The 19,912-nt window shown below is 39.8% G+C and overlaps 1 protein-coding gene across 2 annotated transcripts in view; it reads left to right on the top strand.

The window, feature by feature from the left end:
- Positions 1-19,912, top strand: part of LOC117880759 (contactin-3-like) — a 226,248-nt gene that overhangs the window by 118,779 nt on the left and 87,557 nt on the right. For both annotated transcript variants that reach the window (XM_034777204.1, XM_034777203.1), the window contains exon 3: positions 13,425-13,517. In XM_034777204.1, the coding sequence (XP_034633095.1) occupies positions 13,425-13,517 (93 nt within the window). The remainder of the gene's footprint in view (positions 1-13,424; positions 13,518-19,912) is intronic.

Below are 19,912 nucleotides of genomic sequence, written 5' to 3'. Positions count from 1 at the left end.
TTTATATTTTGTTTTGTGATATTTTAATTATTTTCAGTTAATTATTATGATCAGATTTTATTGTTTTTGTCACAACTCAAGTGACATAAAGGAGTTGGAGGGTGAAAGAGCTTTATAAATAACAGTTTATTGCTATTATTATTTGTTGTTGTTCACAGCTCCCAGTTCACACCATCTGTTAATCCCTGTGTGAGTCATGTGTGAAACATAATAGAAATTGGTCTGCATGCAACAGAAACAATTCATGGAATCTATTTCTTTTCTTTTGTCTATGGCAATGTTACTTCATTTTGTTAGCAGTAGTGTTCAAAGCCCCGTAGACACGAACGTGATCCCACTGGTTTAAATAGACTTTGTAAGTTAAGAATAACGTAACCCAGTACGGTAATGAATAGAGCAATGTGGTGTAGCGTGAGCAACATTTTAAACTAAAACTAGCCCCATTCGCTGTGCTGAGATTGGACTTGAGGCAACTAAGAAGAGTCGACCTTTCTGTTCCTTCTGGGTCTGCGAGGCTCTGAAATGCTTCCCCGGTATAAGTTAAAGAAATCTAAGGTATTGCCCAGGATGAGTAGAACTCTGAACATTTCATTTCTCCTCTTCCTGGTTCTGGCATGCCCCCTTCACAGGAGAGAGAGTACTAGTAGGGACTACACCAACCAAGAGTTCCCCCCCTCCTCCCTTCAGAGGCTATCCTCAGCTTGATGGACGCTCCGCAGCTGCTTGTGCTGCTAACATAATGCAGAAAACCTTTGTCAAGGATGTGAATTTGGCCAACATAACTGAAAGTATGTGTGCACCCAAATAGCTTCAGCATTAAAGGTACTAACACTTTCTATAACAGCAACTGGGGGACAGCTATGTTTAGTACTGATCTAACCGTGGAAGATTTCTAAACTTTGCATATGTTGTGTAAAAAATTGACTATTAAAGTTTTCCTGATGCTAAACTTGTATGAAAATGCATATCCCACTGAAGTGTGTTAGAAGTTTTGTCATAACCTTGAGGTAGGGTTGCCAACGTATATTAAAAATAAGGGACTGTTTTCTTAGCACGCCCGCTCCATCTCTTCTCCCGACATTATCATTATTAGTATTATTAATAATAAGCAGTCACCTACATTCACTAGGAGGTGTTTCTTGCAGCACTCAGCAACTCCAGATCTTGTTGTACAGAGATGAAAAAAGAAGGGAAAATTACATCCCTTGTAATAAGGGACTATTGGCAAACCTACCTTGATGGCATTTTAACATCACTGTTTGCTATTATTGGAGTAATGTGTTGCAAATGAGCATAGAAGATATATAGCTTCCAGTGTTATGTCAAAGTCATCTCACTGTCCACTTAGGTACGTTATTGGTTAGAGCTGTACTTCAGTAAGGTATATATTTAAAGTATCCATGTCCCTCCAGAGCAGATGTTTGCACAGCAGACATTATTGCAAGTGGAAAGTGGCACTCTGAAAAAATATATTTGGTCTGTTAACTATGTCACTGATATTAAACATGGTAAATAGTGTTGATTTTATGACTAAGGATGCAAAAAGGCAGCATTCATCACTGCATAATAGCCCACTGGTAGTAGACCTTTAATTGCGTGCATAGTTTTTCCTGGTTTTTATAAACACAAAGAAACTGAAATCCTGCTATTTCTGTCTTCTTCTTTTTTAACTTAATTTTCAGTCCCCTATTTGAACATTGTTTTATTGAAAACTGATTCTACATAGACTCTACAATCAGAGCTAAGCAGGAGGAGTAAGGCATGTGTATGTGGGTAGGGAGCTGCTCTCTCTCTTACTCCCATACGTGGCCAAGTGAAGACTCTGACTATCTAGCTTGTAGCAAGCAAAGTGACTAGCCCTTCTAGTGACCTCCGAATGTTTGGGTTTGAAGGGTTGTTTTAGTTATCCAAGCATTACATCTGAAGTTCATAGTTTAAAATCTGTTGTGTTCTACTATATGCCAGTACATATTTCTTAGATTGTAAACAATATGTAATGAAAATTGCCTTTGCCCCAGACAGACTTGCATACCATTCTCAGAAACACCCACCATGGTCCCATGAGCTACATTCAGTAGAACAGCAATGCTATATCAGATATTTCAGCAGCAGCAATCTTCGCTTTAATATTTTTGATCAATGGATGAGTTTCATTCTCCCTATTTTATTTTATTGTATCCTAGTCTTCAGAGTCATGAATCACATTCTCTGTGGGCATAATGCCAATGTAGTCAGTAAAGTAGTTTATGCCAGTGTAGAAACGACCAGGAAGGGGGTCTTCTGCAGGGACTTAACCTGGGACCTCTGATTCTAAAACACAGCCCACACCCCTCCCTAGGCTCCCTAGTTTATCGACCCAGCCTGGGAGGCTCGCTGCCGTGGGCTGTATAGACACACACGAGGAGTGCTAGTCCTGGACCTGGATCTCATTGCGCAAGGCACTGTACGAAAACCCAAAGAGCTTACAGTTTAGGTACCCAAGTCCCATTAAAGGTTAGTGGGTTGGTGCCTAACTCCCTTAGGGTCCTTAACAATCCCAGCCTTAAAGTTTTCAAAATCATACTTAAAATCTATTTCATACCAGATGAATTGCTTCCAAGCAAAATGCATGCCAATTTAATGACATAGAATTTTGTCAATGATGGGGCACTTATTGAAGATAAGATCACACTCAAGTTTCCCATCTAGTACAGCTGGTTCAGAAGATGAATTAAGTCTTTGTTCCTGCTGCCTGGACTAGAAATTCAATAAAATGTAGATAAAAAGTAGGCACATTGCCAAGGTCACCAGTCGGATATAAATATTTATATCTGTTATTCAAGTGTATTGATTTGGAGGACAATATTATGAAGGGAAAATAGCATGCCTCAGAGAAGAACTTCTAAGATTGTACAGTGTGTCACTGCACTTATTTTAAAATCTTTTTTTTCATCTTTGTAAAAATGGGAGCACTTGTTACACCTAATTTTCAATATTAGTGGAGGCTGTGATTTAAAATAAATGGAATTCAATAGGAGTTGGATTCTTAACTTTGAAAATCCCAGTCTTAGTTAGTTTCAGTGAGGAGCTATTGTGTATATTGTATGTGGGTTTTTTTTTAATGAATTCTGCTAGTGGTGGGAGAAGTTAGTGTATCTTCAGTCATCAGTACAATACAATAATCAGCCAGAAATGAACTGCCTAAAAAGTCCTACTGCTGGTATGCAATGGAATTTACATATGGATATATATTTATGGAGAACTATTGGCACATGTGTTTTTCTGCCCGGATAGCGTGGGGATATTGCTTGGTATTCTCAGCCAGTCAGAAAGCTAAACTGAACCAAATTTCTGAAGCTGCTTCATAATTAAAGAGCAAAAGTCTCAGGATTTCTCATGTACAGCATCATCCGGCTTCACTGAACAAAGACAGGATAGTAGGTATGTTATATCATCCATTTGCTCTCTCTCGTAAGCAGAAATTTGTGAAAACCAGAATATTTCAGAAGGTAGCTTAAGGGAACTAGCAGACATTTTTTTCGCAGATTAAAAGCTTTCCCCCTTCCCCTCCTGAACAGATGTCTGTAGCCTTTTATTTTATTTAAAGTGAATTATGTAATGTGGTTTTACACCACCATGGGTTCAGCTCTGGCGGCTACAGTTTCAAGCTTAACAGAGTGATAGTTGCTTGCTACTTGCTTCAGAGTTAGAGTCTCTAGGAACACATAAAGACCAAGGGTAGTGACGTGACATACATTCACCAGTACAAAGTCTAGTCTGTTTTATTAAAGTTATGATTGCCCAAGCATATAGAAATTCTATACAGACCTATGCACAAGTTACAAATATAGTTATATTCACAGTTTTAACAACCGTGCTAGGGTCTGATGGGTCTCTCATGGTTTGATCATCAGTAGAGGGATGGTTCCTGCTGGAGTCTCCCAGAAGGAGCTCAGTTTTCTCATACTGTGATTCTATCTACACCTACATTCTGCACGTGTCCATAAAAGCGTCCACCCTTCTCTTATTGGTCTGTGTCCCCTGGAAACTTAAGGGACCCCAATTTTCTATAGTCTGTGTAAGTTCCCTTTGTTCTCATTAGCATTGATACAACCTGTATCCCATGATTAAGACACATGTCTGAGACAGGTGCACCTTTACAGTATTTTTATGATCTAATATTAATCTTCTGGGTAATTTTGTGCAATTTTACCAGTTGGTACCTCTTTTCCCATAATCTTAGGTCATCAGGTTATTTCTTGGTCACTTATGTCATCGTTTCTTGTCTCCAAGGCCTAAAATAGTTAAGCTAAAGTCTTGCAGGCCTCAACCTACAGATCTTGCATTTCAGCTTGTCTTACTCATGTCTAATACTTGGTTCCTCTAAATACTGATTAGTTTTATACTTTTATAATCCTACAAATTAACTCTAATTACCATACAATGAATATATGTAACATAACAAATTGATTGCTCATAACATCACACAATAAATGGATACTAAACTCAAATCTTTGACTACATTCCCCGCCTTGACAAGGTGAGTGTTATCTCATTATCACTGATGATTATATAATAAGAGGCCTGTCACATACATATTACACGACAGTATCCAGCAATGATTAATGCAGTAGTACACATAGTGATAATATTGTGGACAAGCATTCATTTTTTCCATCCAATTTTCATCCCTCTTGGTAGAGTGAATACCTTATATGAGCTGCTACCGTCCAAAATTTCAGACAGTGCTTGGTTTGTCTTATTTATGTCATTCCTAATTTTAATTAATTGTGATTCTTTTCTCTTTAACAATTGTTTTAGCAGTAAAGTTAATGGCATATATGCATGAAGCACTGGAGTACTTTGTTTAATGAGATCCTGGTAATCTGGGTTGCTAAGAATAACAGTTTCATTTTCAAAAACATTGGAGATATTGTTGTATGCCCAGTAACTGTGGGTATTTGTTGCTTCACACACAAATTTGGATTTGTGACCATACATCCAAGATGACCATAATAGAATTACTTGTGATTAGTTACTACACAATATTATTCCTTTACATCATAGGCCACACATTCTGTAAGAGATTTCCATTTGATTAGTAGCACTGGGCAGGATACTAGTGTTGCATTGCTTTTGGTACCTTTCCAGCTGGTCACATGTCAAGGAGAAGAAGAAAAGGAAAAATAGGCAATATATCTGCTTTTTTCTTGTATAGGATGTTTCACATGTTGTAGTATATTATTGATTTCCTTCACCCTCCCTCTTCACAAATCAGTGTCATTTAACAATCATGGGTAACCATATCACCTGAGCTTTTTAATGCTCTACTTTCCAAAGCAGATAAGCAGTTATTCCCCAAGTAAAGGCAATGAAAATGATTGTTATGCTCTTCTTAGGTCAACTTGATATTTGGCAACAATTTCTGAGCAATGTACTTAGGACTTAAACTCCTACTTTACTAAATAGAGGGAAGCCAGTGGAATATGTGATCTTATATGCTTACTATTTATGCTTTATTTTACAAGAACACATTTGATTGATGCATTCCTTTTCATGCAGAGTAAGAAACTCTTCCAAAAAGCTGAATTCCATGTTCTCACACCAGTTTATTAAAATGGCATGTGTATTCTAACTGATGTAAGTTTAAGTATTGGGTGCTAAAGCAAATGAAAAGTGTATATATTACCATTGAGAAAGAAGGGAAAGTGCTGTTTTGGAAGCCAGAAAAGTGTATATCTCTTTCCTTACCTTGATTGTTATTAATTTTAAACTTACTTCAATTTTACAGGCAATAAAAAGGCAATAAAACTGTTCTTTTTATTTGCAAATTATCCAGTTCAAGCACTCTGTTTTTCAACCAAGCATTTTACTTACCTCCTACTCAAAATTGGCTGAACCACTTTCTCTGAAATAAAATAAAAACCCCCAAAACATGATTTAGACCGAGACCAAGCCTGGAAAATTTCACTCTGTGAAAGAAAAGTCATCAAGTAACTGAAAAATTAGAATTTCTCTGCTTTTTGCAACATTAAGGTGGTCTCTGCTGCTCTGCGATAATACATAAACAAGGTCAAAGACAATTATATTCCTCCAAGCACAGGTTTAATTTAGAACTGTGTATTTCATTGTATTCCATCAGGAGATGACCATTTCAAAAGTGGTGTATACAAATATACACTTGTTTCTGTTTAGTAACAGGTGTACCATCCAAGATGAAACACCGTTTTGGACCTGATCTCATTGTTTAAGAAAAAATCAGGGCTTAGACTTCTGCGAATGACAAATGTTTTTTTTCCTTCCTTTTAGCAAGCCCTTACCCTGCTCTTATCTGTTTGTCAGAGGGCATTGGCAACTGCAGGAAGTGGGCAAGCAGCATGTTACCTGGCTCAGATACAGTGCATTCCAGTCCAATACCTGTAGCTGATAGTGAATGGCACACATGTAAGGTTTTTTTCCTTTATACCACATTAGTCATTTGGGCTCAAGGTCAGTTAATTTAGTTATTCCTGAGAAATGTATCCCTAAATGATGGGTAACAGCTGGAGTCAAACCATGTCAAGCATTATAGGCAGAGATTGTAGTTAAGAGGACCCGACACTTCACCATTATAAGATCCTGTTTTGAGATGCTTATAACTTGGCCAAATTTTAACTGGGCTGAAATTTCCCGTGCTGGGTGTCTACTTCTGGCTGAATTTGTTGGGAAAATTTTCAGCAAAAAATAATTCTGCAGTTACAGAAAATGAAACTTTTTTCTGCCATGCTGAAATTTTTTTCTGTCTTTTTGTTGAGAAATTTTAGTACCTCCATGCTTTGGAACATGGCCTTAACATTTGGCATGGAGGGGTGGGCTTTGTATCAGGATTGTGCCATTTGTTGGTCTTGTGAAAAAATGCCCAAATTTGGCCAAGTTGTAAGCTGTTGAAAAAAATCTCAGTTTGCAGTTTGAGAGAGTTTGGCAGCTAAATTTGCCAGAGATTCTGTTTGCAAAGAGCATGCTCCAACCCGGGAGTGCAAGCACTTAACAGGACTTCCTCTGAAATTGCTTCTACTGGCAGCCAGGAGCTGCTCTGGCATGGGGCAGAGGAACTGAGACTAGGAAAACTGGCTCTGTGTGTGTTCTCAGCTTCTTCCATTGCTGGTGTCCAGGCAACCTGGAGGAGAAAAGAAGAAAAGTTTGACTGGAATGCAGAGGTAACAAGAACCAGACTGGGAGGATGGAGGAAGTAGATTGAGGTACGAGAGACTGCTACTGACTAGGTGAGAAGCCCAAGAGGAGACTGGTACTGCGACTGGGAGCTGGGATGAGGGGACATCTGGGACTCAGAAAGCCCAGAGCAGGAGACTGGGACTGGGGATGAGATCCAACAGGTGGGAATGGAGAGAAACAGGGACAGGCTGCAGGGGCCAAGGGTAGAAGGAGGCCAAATTAAGATTGCACAAATAGCCTTAATTATGATATTTCCTAATTCTGAATGATCGACTTTGTAGCTTTAACATTACTTTAGCATAGTTTTTGTGTGTAAGAATGGCTAGCAAATCTCTCTTCCTCAGAGCTTGTCAAGAAAGGCTGCCATCAAAGGGTCCTGGACTAGGGGGCCTGGGTAGCTGTATCCACTGCTTCCATGGCACACTGAGAAGGATTAGTAGGCTCTGTGACAGATGCATTTCTGCCCGCTGCTCATCAGTGACATTTCTTCCTTTGACAACTGTGTTCTCCCCTGTAACCACAGGCTTCTCAACTTTTCCTGTCCAGCACTGATAGAGCAGCAGTGTCCAAACAGAGATTCCTGGTCTGAAGGTGACATAATAGTTGGACTCCCAAATAGCTGTGAAACAGCTGGTTTGGGATTGTAGCATGTGGATTATTTTACTTTTGCCAATACCTCCTTGGATGTATTCACTCTCCACCCACATAGCCCCCCTTTCCCTCAAACGTTGATGCAGCAGGTGAGCAAATGTGCAGCAACGTGAAGAGGACACGGCTCCACTGGGTAGCTGACTTGCTCAGAGGAAATGTCAAGTGACTGGTTAGCCTCTGACAACAGTCCTGTGCATTTTAATAGAGGTTCTGGCCCTGTGTATAATGCAGTTAATTCTAAACACATATCTTTAGGGCTTTTCCTCAAGTTCTGTATCATCTTTAAGATTATTTTTTTAATTCAAGAATTCTTCTTTTCTGCGAATTTATATTCTCAGCACTGACAAAGCCTCTGTTAAGAGAGACTCCCTTACAAAGTAACCTACTTCTGAACATGCAATTCACAATTTAATATAAGAATAATATAATCTCCAACATTCTCCTTACCTGACCCCAGATTTACAAACAATATCTGCATCATAAGGGTATTACTACCAACCCTTGATATGCAATGGTTCATCTGTCCAAAAATATATCCCCTTTTCCAGAAACAAATTATGATTTCAGGAAGGTACATGAAGCTTAAAAATGTCCAGAATGTTGCAATTACAAGACAGCAAAAATAAAGGAGATTATTTTTCCCTCATCTTTTCTGAGTGCTAAAAAGAGTGATTTTTTGGTACGTTATAATATGTTTAATGTTTGAGAGAGTCCAATACTAATGAACTGCATCTTATTTATATATTTTTTTAAATCACATAATAGCCCACTGGGGTTAGGAGTTGTTATAACACTCGCTATTAGAATGATCAGGGATGTTGTCTTTATAGAAACGTATCCTCTTATTCCACAGAACAGGGCCAGATTTTGATCTTGGTTGCACTCTGAACTGATTCTAGTGTAACTGAGATCAGTCTCTCTCATAATCACGGGGAATGTTTCCCAAATTTAGAGATTTGGGCTTTAAGTGTATTACAATAATGGCGAGACAAGGTGAGTGAGGTAATATCTCTTATTGGACCAACTTCTGTTGGTGAGTGAGACAAGCTTAAGAGAGTTCTCTGTCAGGTCTGTGTAGCTCGAAAGTTTGTCTCTCTCACCAACAGAATAAAAGACATTACCTCACCCACCTTGTCTCTCTAATATCTGGGGACTGCCATGGCTACAGCTACACTGCATACATTACAATAATGCTCATTTTAACATTTATTTCATGTGGTAGTTTTTAATTATTACCTGACTTGCACTTTTTGTCTGATGTCAATTTGCAAAGGAGAATCTAAAGATTTATAAAGAAATTCACTGATGCCATTTCTAAGACTAGGTGATTAACTAGTGTTTGTTGTCTAAATCTGAGGTTGAGAATTTCCTGGTATTGAGTGAAAATAGCTTTTCCATTAGAATGTGTGGCTCTTCTGTTTAATTCTTTACTTTATTTAAGAACCTCTCCTGACCAGAAAACCTCTCTTCAGGTATCTTGGCGGGTCAGTCACCATGTTTTCAGCTGCTCCTTCTGTTGTCTGTCTCTTTGCCTGTCAGTCTGTCTGTGTCTTCTGTGAATTCTCAATTCTTCTTTGAGTGCTTGCTCACACCCATTCTATTGTAGGTGTGTGTGCTCGCCACATGCACCAGTGCTGGAAGTTTTTTTCTCAGCAGTATCCATAGGGGACCGGCTCTGGCACCCTCTGGAGTGGTGCCCATATGGCGCAATGTAAGGGGTGCTTCCGGCTCCCCCATCCTCAGTTCCTTCTTACCGCCAGTGACAGTGCTGGAACCTTTCTTGCGTTGGCAAGCCTTCTCACTCTTAATCCATTGAGATGAACTTTTCTCTGTAAATAGTTAAAAGTTGTTAGTAGTTTCCCTCAGTGTAGTTAGTTAGTTAGTCCCAGATGGGACTCAGCCTAGGGACGGGGCATACCCCGATCCCCAGGCTTCAAACCCTGTGATCGCTGCAAAAAAAAAACTATGCCCATCAACGATCCTCAGAGTAACTGTCTGAGGTGCCTGGATGAGACCCGTATCAGTGACAAGTGTCGGGTTTGCAAGGGGTTCAAACCTCGGACAAAGAAGGAGCGAGGCCTACATCTCCGGGTGCTCCTTATGGAGTCAGTGCTAGCACCGGCACTGGAGCCGTCCAGGTCGGACTCTGTTCCTAATACTGGGGATCTGCTCCTAGTATCTGTGATCTCAGCGTGGGGACTCGTCACCCTCAGACAGATTATTAACTCTCACTCCATCTTGTCCCTTCTTTGTGTAAGGAGTAAAGGTGAAGAATGTTAGGGTGGCTAATGAGTTGTGCTGCCACACTGGGGGAAGGCGGGGAAGGGGCAACCAGATAGAAACATTGGAGGATCTGAGATCGAAGGGTTTGGGAGCTTCCTTTGAGCTCCCATTGGAATAAATCAGAGTTATAGGTGCTCAGTACCGCTGAACATCAGGCCCTGTGTGAATACAACTGAAGTAACAAAAATTACTTGATTCTTCTGAGAATTTGGGCCTCAATGACTCATCCACATTCACACACACGTTCTGTGGCAAAGCTGGGAGTACAGCCCAGTTCCTGAGCCCCTCTCATATATCTTAACCACAGGATCTTCCTCCTGAGGACAGTTGTAAAAACACATGGTGATGGGTTCCCCCCAGGGTGCCACCTGCAACTGGGGTACCACTGAGTCCCCCCCGACCCACCAGCCTAGGCTCCATTTACACTGTATTGCTGTGACCAGGCTGCCAAGCCCGATTCCAGGCTCCAGCCTGCACTTCACCAGCACACATACAGGTAGGGACACACCCAGCTGCAGTTACATACAGATGCTGTGATCAGCTCTGCATGGGGAGGCACAGTTAGGGCACCTCCCAGTTCCTAAGACACGCACTCCTCTCTGGAGTGTGAACCCAAAATTATACCGTCTTGCGCTGCACAGAGAAGTGTACAGCGTAAACTCGTGAAATTCCCCCCCCCCCCAGTGTAGAGAGGAAATATACAACAGCTTTCTACCCAAGTTATGATTTACACACAAACTGGTTTTAGACAAAGCAAAAACAAATGTATTAACTACAAATGGTAGATTTTAAGTGATTATAAGAGATCAAAGCAGATTACCTAGCAAATAAACAAAACATGCAAACTAAGCTTGATATACTACATAGAACAGATATGAATAGCAAATTCTCTCCCTAAATGATGAGGCAAGCAGGCTGCAGACTCCTAAGGGGCAAGCTGCACTAATTTACAGCTTGGAATCCCCAGGTGTTTCATTCACAGGCTAGAAATTCCTTTAGCCCGGGTCTAGCACTTCCTCCACTTCAGTTTTTGTTCCTTCAGTGTTTCTAAGAGTTAGTGTCAGAGTCAGTGGAGAACCCTGATGATGTCACTCCCCTGCCTTATATAGCTTTTGTGTATGGCGGGAACCCTTTGTTTCAAAGCTTGGCTCCCACACCAGTCAGTGGAAAAATACTGGTATCCCAAGATGGAGTCCAGCACCAGGTGACCGGATCACATGTGCCTGTAGTGTCATAGCAGCAATGAGGCAGAGGCTGTTTGTAGCATCCTCAGGAAACCCCCCCTCCATTAGGCCCCCACTCCTGGTGAGAGAGAAACTACTTCTAAGGCCTATTGTTTTCTCTAATGGCCCTTTAATCTGAATGGGCCCTTCCCAGCCAGCCATCTGGACGGAGTGCATTATGCCTAGTGGGCATTCCCCAGGTGTAAACACATTTGAAATACAGATATATATAGTCAATATTCCTAACTTCAGATACAGAAAAGATACATGCATACAAATAGGATAACCATATTCAGTAAATCATAATCTTTCCAATGATATCTCACATGACCTATCTTGTGTGAAGTACATCAGAATTATGCCATAATCATATCATATAATAACATCTCTATGAAGAATATGGGGTGCAGTGTCACATATGTGTCCATATGTGTTGTGCTCCCAAAGTATCTGAGAGTCACTGGATGAGACCCATATCAGTGACAAGTGTCGGGTCTGGCAAGTATGAGTGAAACCAATCTGCCTGTAAAGTGACTGACTCTGCCCCAGTGAGAATACAATGTCACGCTGATATGAAAAGAGAGAGATGGTCAGGTTCATACATTAATAGGCCCTTAAGCACTCACAGATGTTTTCTCTTTCAGTTTGATTTTTAGAGTTTTTTAATTGTTTAAAGAATAATAATATGAATAAGGAAAAGTACATTATTACTGTTGCATTAAGCAACAGTTTTTTTAAAAAATGAGGCATTGAAATGCATAATTACTGTAGTTGTGGTCTTATTGGGTGAACATCTGTTGTTGCTTTTTAATGTTACATATAAATTACACTGGAAAATAGCTATTGTTGGTCAACCCACTATTTTTATTATGCTTGGCTGCAAAGATTTTAAACAGTCCTTTGTGCACATCATCAAACATCTGTACATGATAACTTTTGTGCCTGTCCCTTTTCCAAAGTTGTAAACAAATCTTTTTCCCCTCCTAGCTGATTCCACCAATAGCTCTCTGGATTGACTTCTGTTTGGCCTATTAATTTGTAATGGTGTACTTCAGTTCTTCATTATTGTAAATAACACTCAAATGAGTATCTTGAGAGCAGATCTCAGATTGTACTGGAGAAAAACTGCCATCCACTGTGAGCTCCGTTTTCAAAATCCAGTGTTGATGTCTCTGCAAGTTTGCGTTTGAAAGATTTGCTTTAAGATTATTTAGAGTTTACGGGGGAGGACTTCTTTCCTTCTTTTTTATTTTTTTTAGGATGGAGTACCAAATTGTCAGCTTATATTTACGGCTGTTTCTGGCATCACAGATAGATTTAACAGGGCCTGACTGTCCATTGGACCTTGTGTCGTCATTTACACCATTGCAAAGTGGGTATAAAATGTTCTTGATCTGGAATTCTGCATTTACGCACCGAGTTAGCAGCATTTTACACCCACTTTGTACAGATATTTAAATGACTGTACAAGATACAAGGCAGTGGAGAATCCAGCCCAATATACTGAGACCCAGTTCTGGTGTCCTTACTTAAACAAACTACCATGAACTTCAAAGCTAATTTTGCCTAAGTGGAATAGACATGAGCAGCACATTTCGAAGAAAGCCAGTTATGGAAAAAGTAACTGTCTTTTTCTGAACAACTATTGGCTATTGCGTATGAATTTATTGGACATTCAAATCAGATCCTTAATGTTATTCCCAAATATCAAATGCTTCATTTCAGATGAAACTCTAGTTACCAAATAGCAGCAAATTAGAGACCTGATTCTAACCCAAGTTACAGTAGTAACACCATTGGAGTTAACTGAGTTATGCTGGTTTAAACCCAGCATCAGTGAAATCAGATTCAGGTTCGGTATCTATTTAGTCATATATCTGCATAAATAATTCCAATCCTCATTGTCATCCTTACTCAGTTGCTTATACTGAGTAGTCCACTGAAGTCAGTGCAACTAATTTGTCTAGTAAATTGCTGCTTGTCCTGCACAAGAATCACAGACCTGGGCCTCTATGAATGTATTCTTCTGTCATTGTATGTGTACTGATACGCACTTCTCTTTTCTTTCAAAAACAGATCTTGAAACCTTTAAAACTAAAAGAATTGCAGTGTCTGTTCGAGAAGGTCAAGGAGTTGTGCTGCTTTGCAGACCACCGCCTCATTCTGGAGGTAAGAAATGTTTGCAGCTCTGTTGTTTGCTGCCATAGTTAAATGATGTCAGGTTGGAGCCCCTCCACTAAAGGTGTCGGCACTGTGGGATCTTAGAGTAACCAACCAGAATTCCCCTGCAGTAGAAGTTTCATATATAAATATGCCACCTGAAATCCCTATTTCACAAAAAATTGAGGACTAGCCCATGTAAGGATACTCCATGCTAGTAAATGATTCCCCCCAACAATGTTTATCGTATTAGTGCCAGGTGAACAAGCATTTGAAAACCTTAAAGGACCTGAATGCACATCTGAGAACATACACCCTAGTTGATATTTTTAATATACCTCTCGGCAATAATTTCCATTCTTTATAACTTGTCTTTAGATGCCTGCAATTTTAAAAATCTTTCTCCTATGAGCTAGACGTACTTAGTCAATTATGATTGTTATTTTGTGATTATTGTTTGATATGTATATATGTTGCAATGAAGGTTAACCAAGTTAGGGCTCCTACATGCTAGGTACTCCACAAACATACAGGAAATGCCAGTGCATGTCCCAGAGAGCTTATAAGCCAAATCGTGAACATTGTTGGAACTATTAGGAAAGCAATAGATAATAAGACAAAAATATCATAATGCCACTATCTGCATCCATAATACACCCATGCCTTGAATACTGTGTGCAGTTCTGGTTGCCCCATCTCTAAAAAGATCTATAAGAATTGGAGAAGGTGCAGAGAAGGGCAACAAAAATGATTAGTGGTATGGAACAGCTTCCACGTGACGAGAGGTTAAAAAGACTGGGACTGCAGCTTAGAAAAGAGAAGACCCAGGGGGGATATGATAGAGGTCTGTAAAATCATGAATGGTGTGGAGAAAGTTTATAGGGAAGTGTTATTTCCCCTTCACGTAACACAAGAACAACGGGTCACCTGATGACATTAATAGGCAGGAGGTTTAAAACAAACAAAAGGAAGGACTTCTTCACAAAGCCCACAATCAACTTGTAGAACTTGTTGTCTTGGGATGTTGTGAAGGCCAAAAGTATAATTGGGTTCAAAAAAGAATTAGATAAGTTCATGGAGGACAGGTCTATCAATGACTATTAGCCAAGATCGTCAGGGATGCAACCCATGCTCCAGATGTCCCTAAATCTACAGCTGCCAGAAGCTGTGATTGGATGAGACTGGATGGATCACTTGAAATTGCCCTGGTCTGTTCATTCCCTTTGAAGCATCTGGTATTGTCCTCTTTCAGGATACTAGGCTAAATGGACCATTGATCTGACCCAGAATGGCTGTTCTTATAGGAGTCCATTCCAAGAAGATATTTATTGACTTAACCAGCTATGCCACTAATGTCCTCTCTCCCTCTCTGAACATCTTGGTAGCCAAGTGTCAAGCCCCCCTCACTCTTCACCCTCTTCACTTCTGGGAAGGAGATTCTGCTTCCCCTTTTCTCCCACACCTCCACCCCACCAAACTCACGTATCTTTGGTACCCTACAGCTACTGGACAGAAAGTTCACTTGGCTTTTGACTGCTGGAGAGGAAGGGGCTGTTTAACTTCTCTTCTCTCTCCCTTTCATTCTGCTGGCTTGAGGGTCTGTATGTGTCAACTCCTGTTCTATGTCCTGGCTTGGTGTGTGTGTGTTGGGGGGGATAAACCCCACCATGAGAGTGGGGGTAACTGGTTAGGTGGTTTCCACGGCTTTGCCTTCCCCACTCACACACTTGACAAGCAGCTCCTTCTCTCTTCTCACCTTGGAGGCCTGCAGTTGCTCCCATGCTTTCAGTACAGAAATGGCACTGACATGCCCAGTTGATTCTCTGCCAAGGCACTGAGTATGTAACGTTTACTGCAGATGTAACACATGCTTGATGCAAAAACAACACGTGAATCAGTCATGAGGATCAGATTTAACCAGATATGAAATTTTGAAATAAAATGGCCTAGTGTCTCCCACTTCTATTCAGTATTGTTTAAATTGCTGCCTGTCAGACAATCAACACCTGCCACATTGACTGGCAGATGTCACCCATCTCATAAGAAGTAAAATGTGCACTCTTGCTACAGTGAGAAGTCCACAGCCTCAAACATTGTTTATTTCCCTTATTTCTGCTCCTGAACTACCCTCTCATAACACAATAGAAGACTTGGCTGCCTTTTGATTATGTTCTTTGGAAACTTAGAGTAAGTATCATGTTGGCAGCCTTTCCTGGTGACACTACAAGTAGCACTAGGCCCATTAATTAGCTGAAAGCAATAGTGTAAAACTCTAACTTTTAGCTTGAATGCAAATTTATTTGTGGGCACACTATTTAGTGGAAGAGTCTCTCACCTCTTATTAGAACAAGATCAGTTCCTTTCATTGATCCCAAGGGCACTGCTAGCGAGAGTCAAATAGTAATTGTTTACCTGGTTGCCTTTCCAGCCTTGCTTGTAGACCATGAAAATGTCACTCCATTGAGAGGTGAATGGGAGGGTGCATAGAGAAATTCATTAAAATTCCAGTCTGAGTCACTCTGTGTTGGAATGTAAGAATATAGACTCTGGTATATTTTCATTCTGTTTTGAACAACTTGAGAGACAAAGGACCTCCATGTATGAACTGGATGTGGAGGAGAGAAAGAAAAATCACAGAAAGCAGAGGTTGAGGGAAAGGGAAGGGAAAGGTGGACGGATTTACCTGGATTTTGAAGTGTGTTCCAACCTCTAGTTAATTTCTTGGGGCTCAATGGCTTTGATTCTACAGGAATTCTAATAGTTGATTGATAACCCTTATGGTTAATTTCTGCCCTCTGGGCAGCATTGCTGAAGCCTATGTAGTTACGTAGCTGTAATTAGCCTAAGGAGCAGGTTTTGGTGTTAGTTTTGCTAGAATGGATCTATTTTCCTGACAAACAAACTAATAAATCTGACTCTGTCTAAGGAGGAGAAACTGTAATGTGGTGATGCTCAACCAGAGCTAAAACAAATATTCTGATGGACCATGCAATCATAGACATGAAAACAAAGTTCTGTTAGAGGCAAAAGGCTATGTGCATTTTATAATTCATGCTCTATTTTAAAATGTCTTTGACTAATTGACTTTGGGCCTCCAATAAGATTCTGAAAGAAACTAGTTTTGTTTGCTTGTTTGTTTTAATTATTGATGTGCAATCACATTTTGAAAGTACTGCAATGTTAAATATTGGATGTTATTTCCTAGGCAAGGTGAATATAAACTAGACATGGGTGAATGGCTGGCATTGGTAATGCAGCGATTTAGCTATTATGACTCTTTGTGTTTGACAGAGCCAGGCAGATGCAGCCTTAAAGGGGCCATTTTACAACTGGCTGAGCTTGCTAAATTTTTCTGTCTTTGAGATGATGTATATTTTGAACTCCTGTTCATACCTCCCACCCAGTTTCCCCTTTCTTGTTGATGCGGAGATGGTACATTCTCCGAGCTCTCTATAGGAATAGACCAATGAAAACCTATTCCTGCAGATAGACAAATGCTTTTATTACCGATGTCAGTCATTCAATGAGGTCATGTACGTTGGCTTCCAATATTTTACAGCACCGTGGAACTTCAAGAATATGAAAGTCTGAGGTGCCAAACAGAAGGTGATAAAAAAAACAGATGATTTTGCTAAGAACCTTTGTCTAAAATGACACATAGAAAAAGTGAGAATTCCTGTCATCATCCACAGATGGGATGTGACTTGCATCCAAACTATAAATGTTATTCACCAAAACGGAGGGAAAGACAGCTGAATTGCTAGTGAGATACCACAACGGAATGAGGAGTTGCTTCTAACATCCATTTAGGATTCCTAGACTTGTGAATAAATGACCACTGTCTAAAGCTGTTGGAGGTATGAGAACAAAGTGGAACAGCCATAGGAGTCGGATCAGGGTCCCTTTCTAAGCCCCAGACCACAAACAAACCTGAACATTGGGATGGTCAAGATCTGGGTCTGAGTTTTGCACCTCCAGCAGATCTGTAATGTTACGTGTCTCTGTGAAGCCAGGTTAATGTATTGCACTCCAGTAACCATTATTTTTTGTGTGATATAGTTGTGCCAAGATAAATGAATTTTTAAAATAAATATTGTTAAATTCACAGCCAAAGTTAATAATGTTTTACCAAGTGGTCTAATACGCACACACCCAAAAAAGCTATAGAGTGGAAGGAAGCACACAAGCATGAACAGTTTCATTTTCCACCTTTGAATTGGATCCTTACCTTGCAAACACTTATGTACATTTTTAAATATATGAGTAGTTCTATTGGCTCTAACGGCACTGCTCCCAAGAAAGGGTAAGCACACGGGTGCAGCATTAGGTTCTTGAATTGCCACTCAATCCGCAGTTGTTTACAGTCAGTTGATATAAAATGTATTGTATAAAGCCCAACATGAGGTAGTAATAAAGTCAGGTGAACAATGAAACCATTACCTTTGACTATTTTATCAGATTAGACGTTAAATTGAATGGTGGACCTTCAATTTTGATGCATATTGGGGATTTAATTTTTGAGTTTTTGGTCATAGATCCTACTGAATATTTATATTTTTATACTGATTGTATTGGTGCCTAGCGGGTTGGGTTTTATTTGAAATAAATATTTTGCTGATATAACGGTGTACACTTCACATCAAATCTCTTGTAATTATAGTTGATTGTTGTTTTTTGGATAATTAGGATGCCCCATATCAGGTATAATAATTGATTTGCAGATATGGGAAAACATTTCTAGCTGCTATAATTTTCACTGTATCACCAACTGTTCTGCTAAAACATATTGTTTTTCACAAATCTTTAGGAAATTCTCCCCAGTATACACATGAGGTGAAATAACGTCTGAAGTTTAGATTTATGTGGGCTTACAGCTGTCTTTTTCATTCATTTTAACCATTAAGGCCCTCTGAAGTCCTTAAAGGGTGTTTTGATTTTTTGCTATCTTTATACTTTATACTTTATATGTTTTTGATATTTTAGAAAGAGAAACAATATATCAGATCTTTGGCGTGAATGAAACATGTTAATGTTTGGCACACATTTCACATGCCCACTTAAAAATATGTTTTTAATGTTGTTTAATGATGTTCGTTTTCTCCTGAAAAGGAAGGAAGGAGCTAGCCATGAGGAGACGTTAAAAATTATTTTTTTCTGTACTGTTGTCTTTGTTCCAAAACAAGTAATTGCTGAAAGAGTAATGTAGGGACAAGGCTCTGTTAAGCAAATCAACTTCCCAAGTTCATTTGGGCATTGCCTGCCATCACATGTACATATGTATCTTGAGTTTTCATATAATTTACATACAAGATTTCTAATGTGCATGAGTTATATACAGTGATTTCTCCTTAATCTGTCAATAATTTTGTCACTGAAGGGAATGTTATCCATCTTTAAGATCTTCTCTGTTAGGCAGGGAAGGAGTCACAGTCCCCAAAGGGCATGGAATTAGTCAAACTGACCAACTTTCTATCTCACTCATTCAGTAATGTGGGCAACAGATAAACTGTATTTTTTAAGTTATTTGTGCCTGTGCCCATGACTCCCCTATGATAGGGAGTTTTCTTCTTACAGATAACATTCAAGGTTCAAATCTTCTCTTGAAAGTCAAGAACATGGAGACCTGGGAGAAGGTTTAGAATGTGGGGGGAGCATGGGCTGTTATAGCAGGGGCAAAGGAAAGACAAGACAGAACTTGGGGTGGAGGGGATCAAATCAGTATCTTAGATGTCTGTATACTAATGCAAGAAGTATGGGGAATAAGCAGGAAGAATTCGAAATGTTGGTAAATAAACAAAACTATGACATAGTTGGCATCACAGAGACCTGGTGGGATAATACACATGTCTGGAATATTGATATAGAAGTGTACAGTTTGCTCAGGAAGGACAGGCAGGGAAAAAAGGGAGGAAGTGTTGCCTTATATATTAAAAATGTATACACATGGACTATGGTGATGGAAAATAGAAGACAGACTTGTTGAAAGTCTCTGGGTAAGGATAAAAGGGGAAAAATACATGGGTGATGTCATGGTAGGGGTTTACTACAGACCACCTAATGAGGAGGAAGAAGAGGCGGATGAGGATTTTTTAAAAGAGCAAGCAAAATAATCCAAAGCACAGGACTTGGTGGTGATGGGAGACTTCAGCTACCCAGACATTTATTGGGAAAATAACACAGCAAGGCACAGATTACCCAGTAAGTTCTTGTAATGTATTGGAGACCATTTTTATTTCAGAATGTGTAGACAGCTACTAGGGGAGAGTTATGGACAGCTACTAGGGGAGAGGCTGTTCTAGATTTGATTTTGTCAAATAGGGAGGAACTGGTTGAGAATTTGAAAGTGGAAGACAGGTTGAGTGAAAGTGATCATGAAATGGTAGAGTTCATGGTTCTAAGCAATG

Source organism: Trachemys scripta, chromosome 7 (genome assembly GCF_013100865.1).
Source record: "Trachemys scripta elegans isolate TJP31775 chromosome 7, CAS_Tse_1.0, whole genome shotgun sequence".
NCBI classification, from domain to species: Eukaryota; Metazoa; Chordata; order Testudines; family Emydidae; genus Trachemys; species Trachemys scripta.
This window is presented reverse-complemented; position numbering and strand designations above follow the sequence as displayed.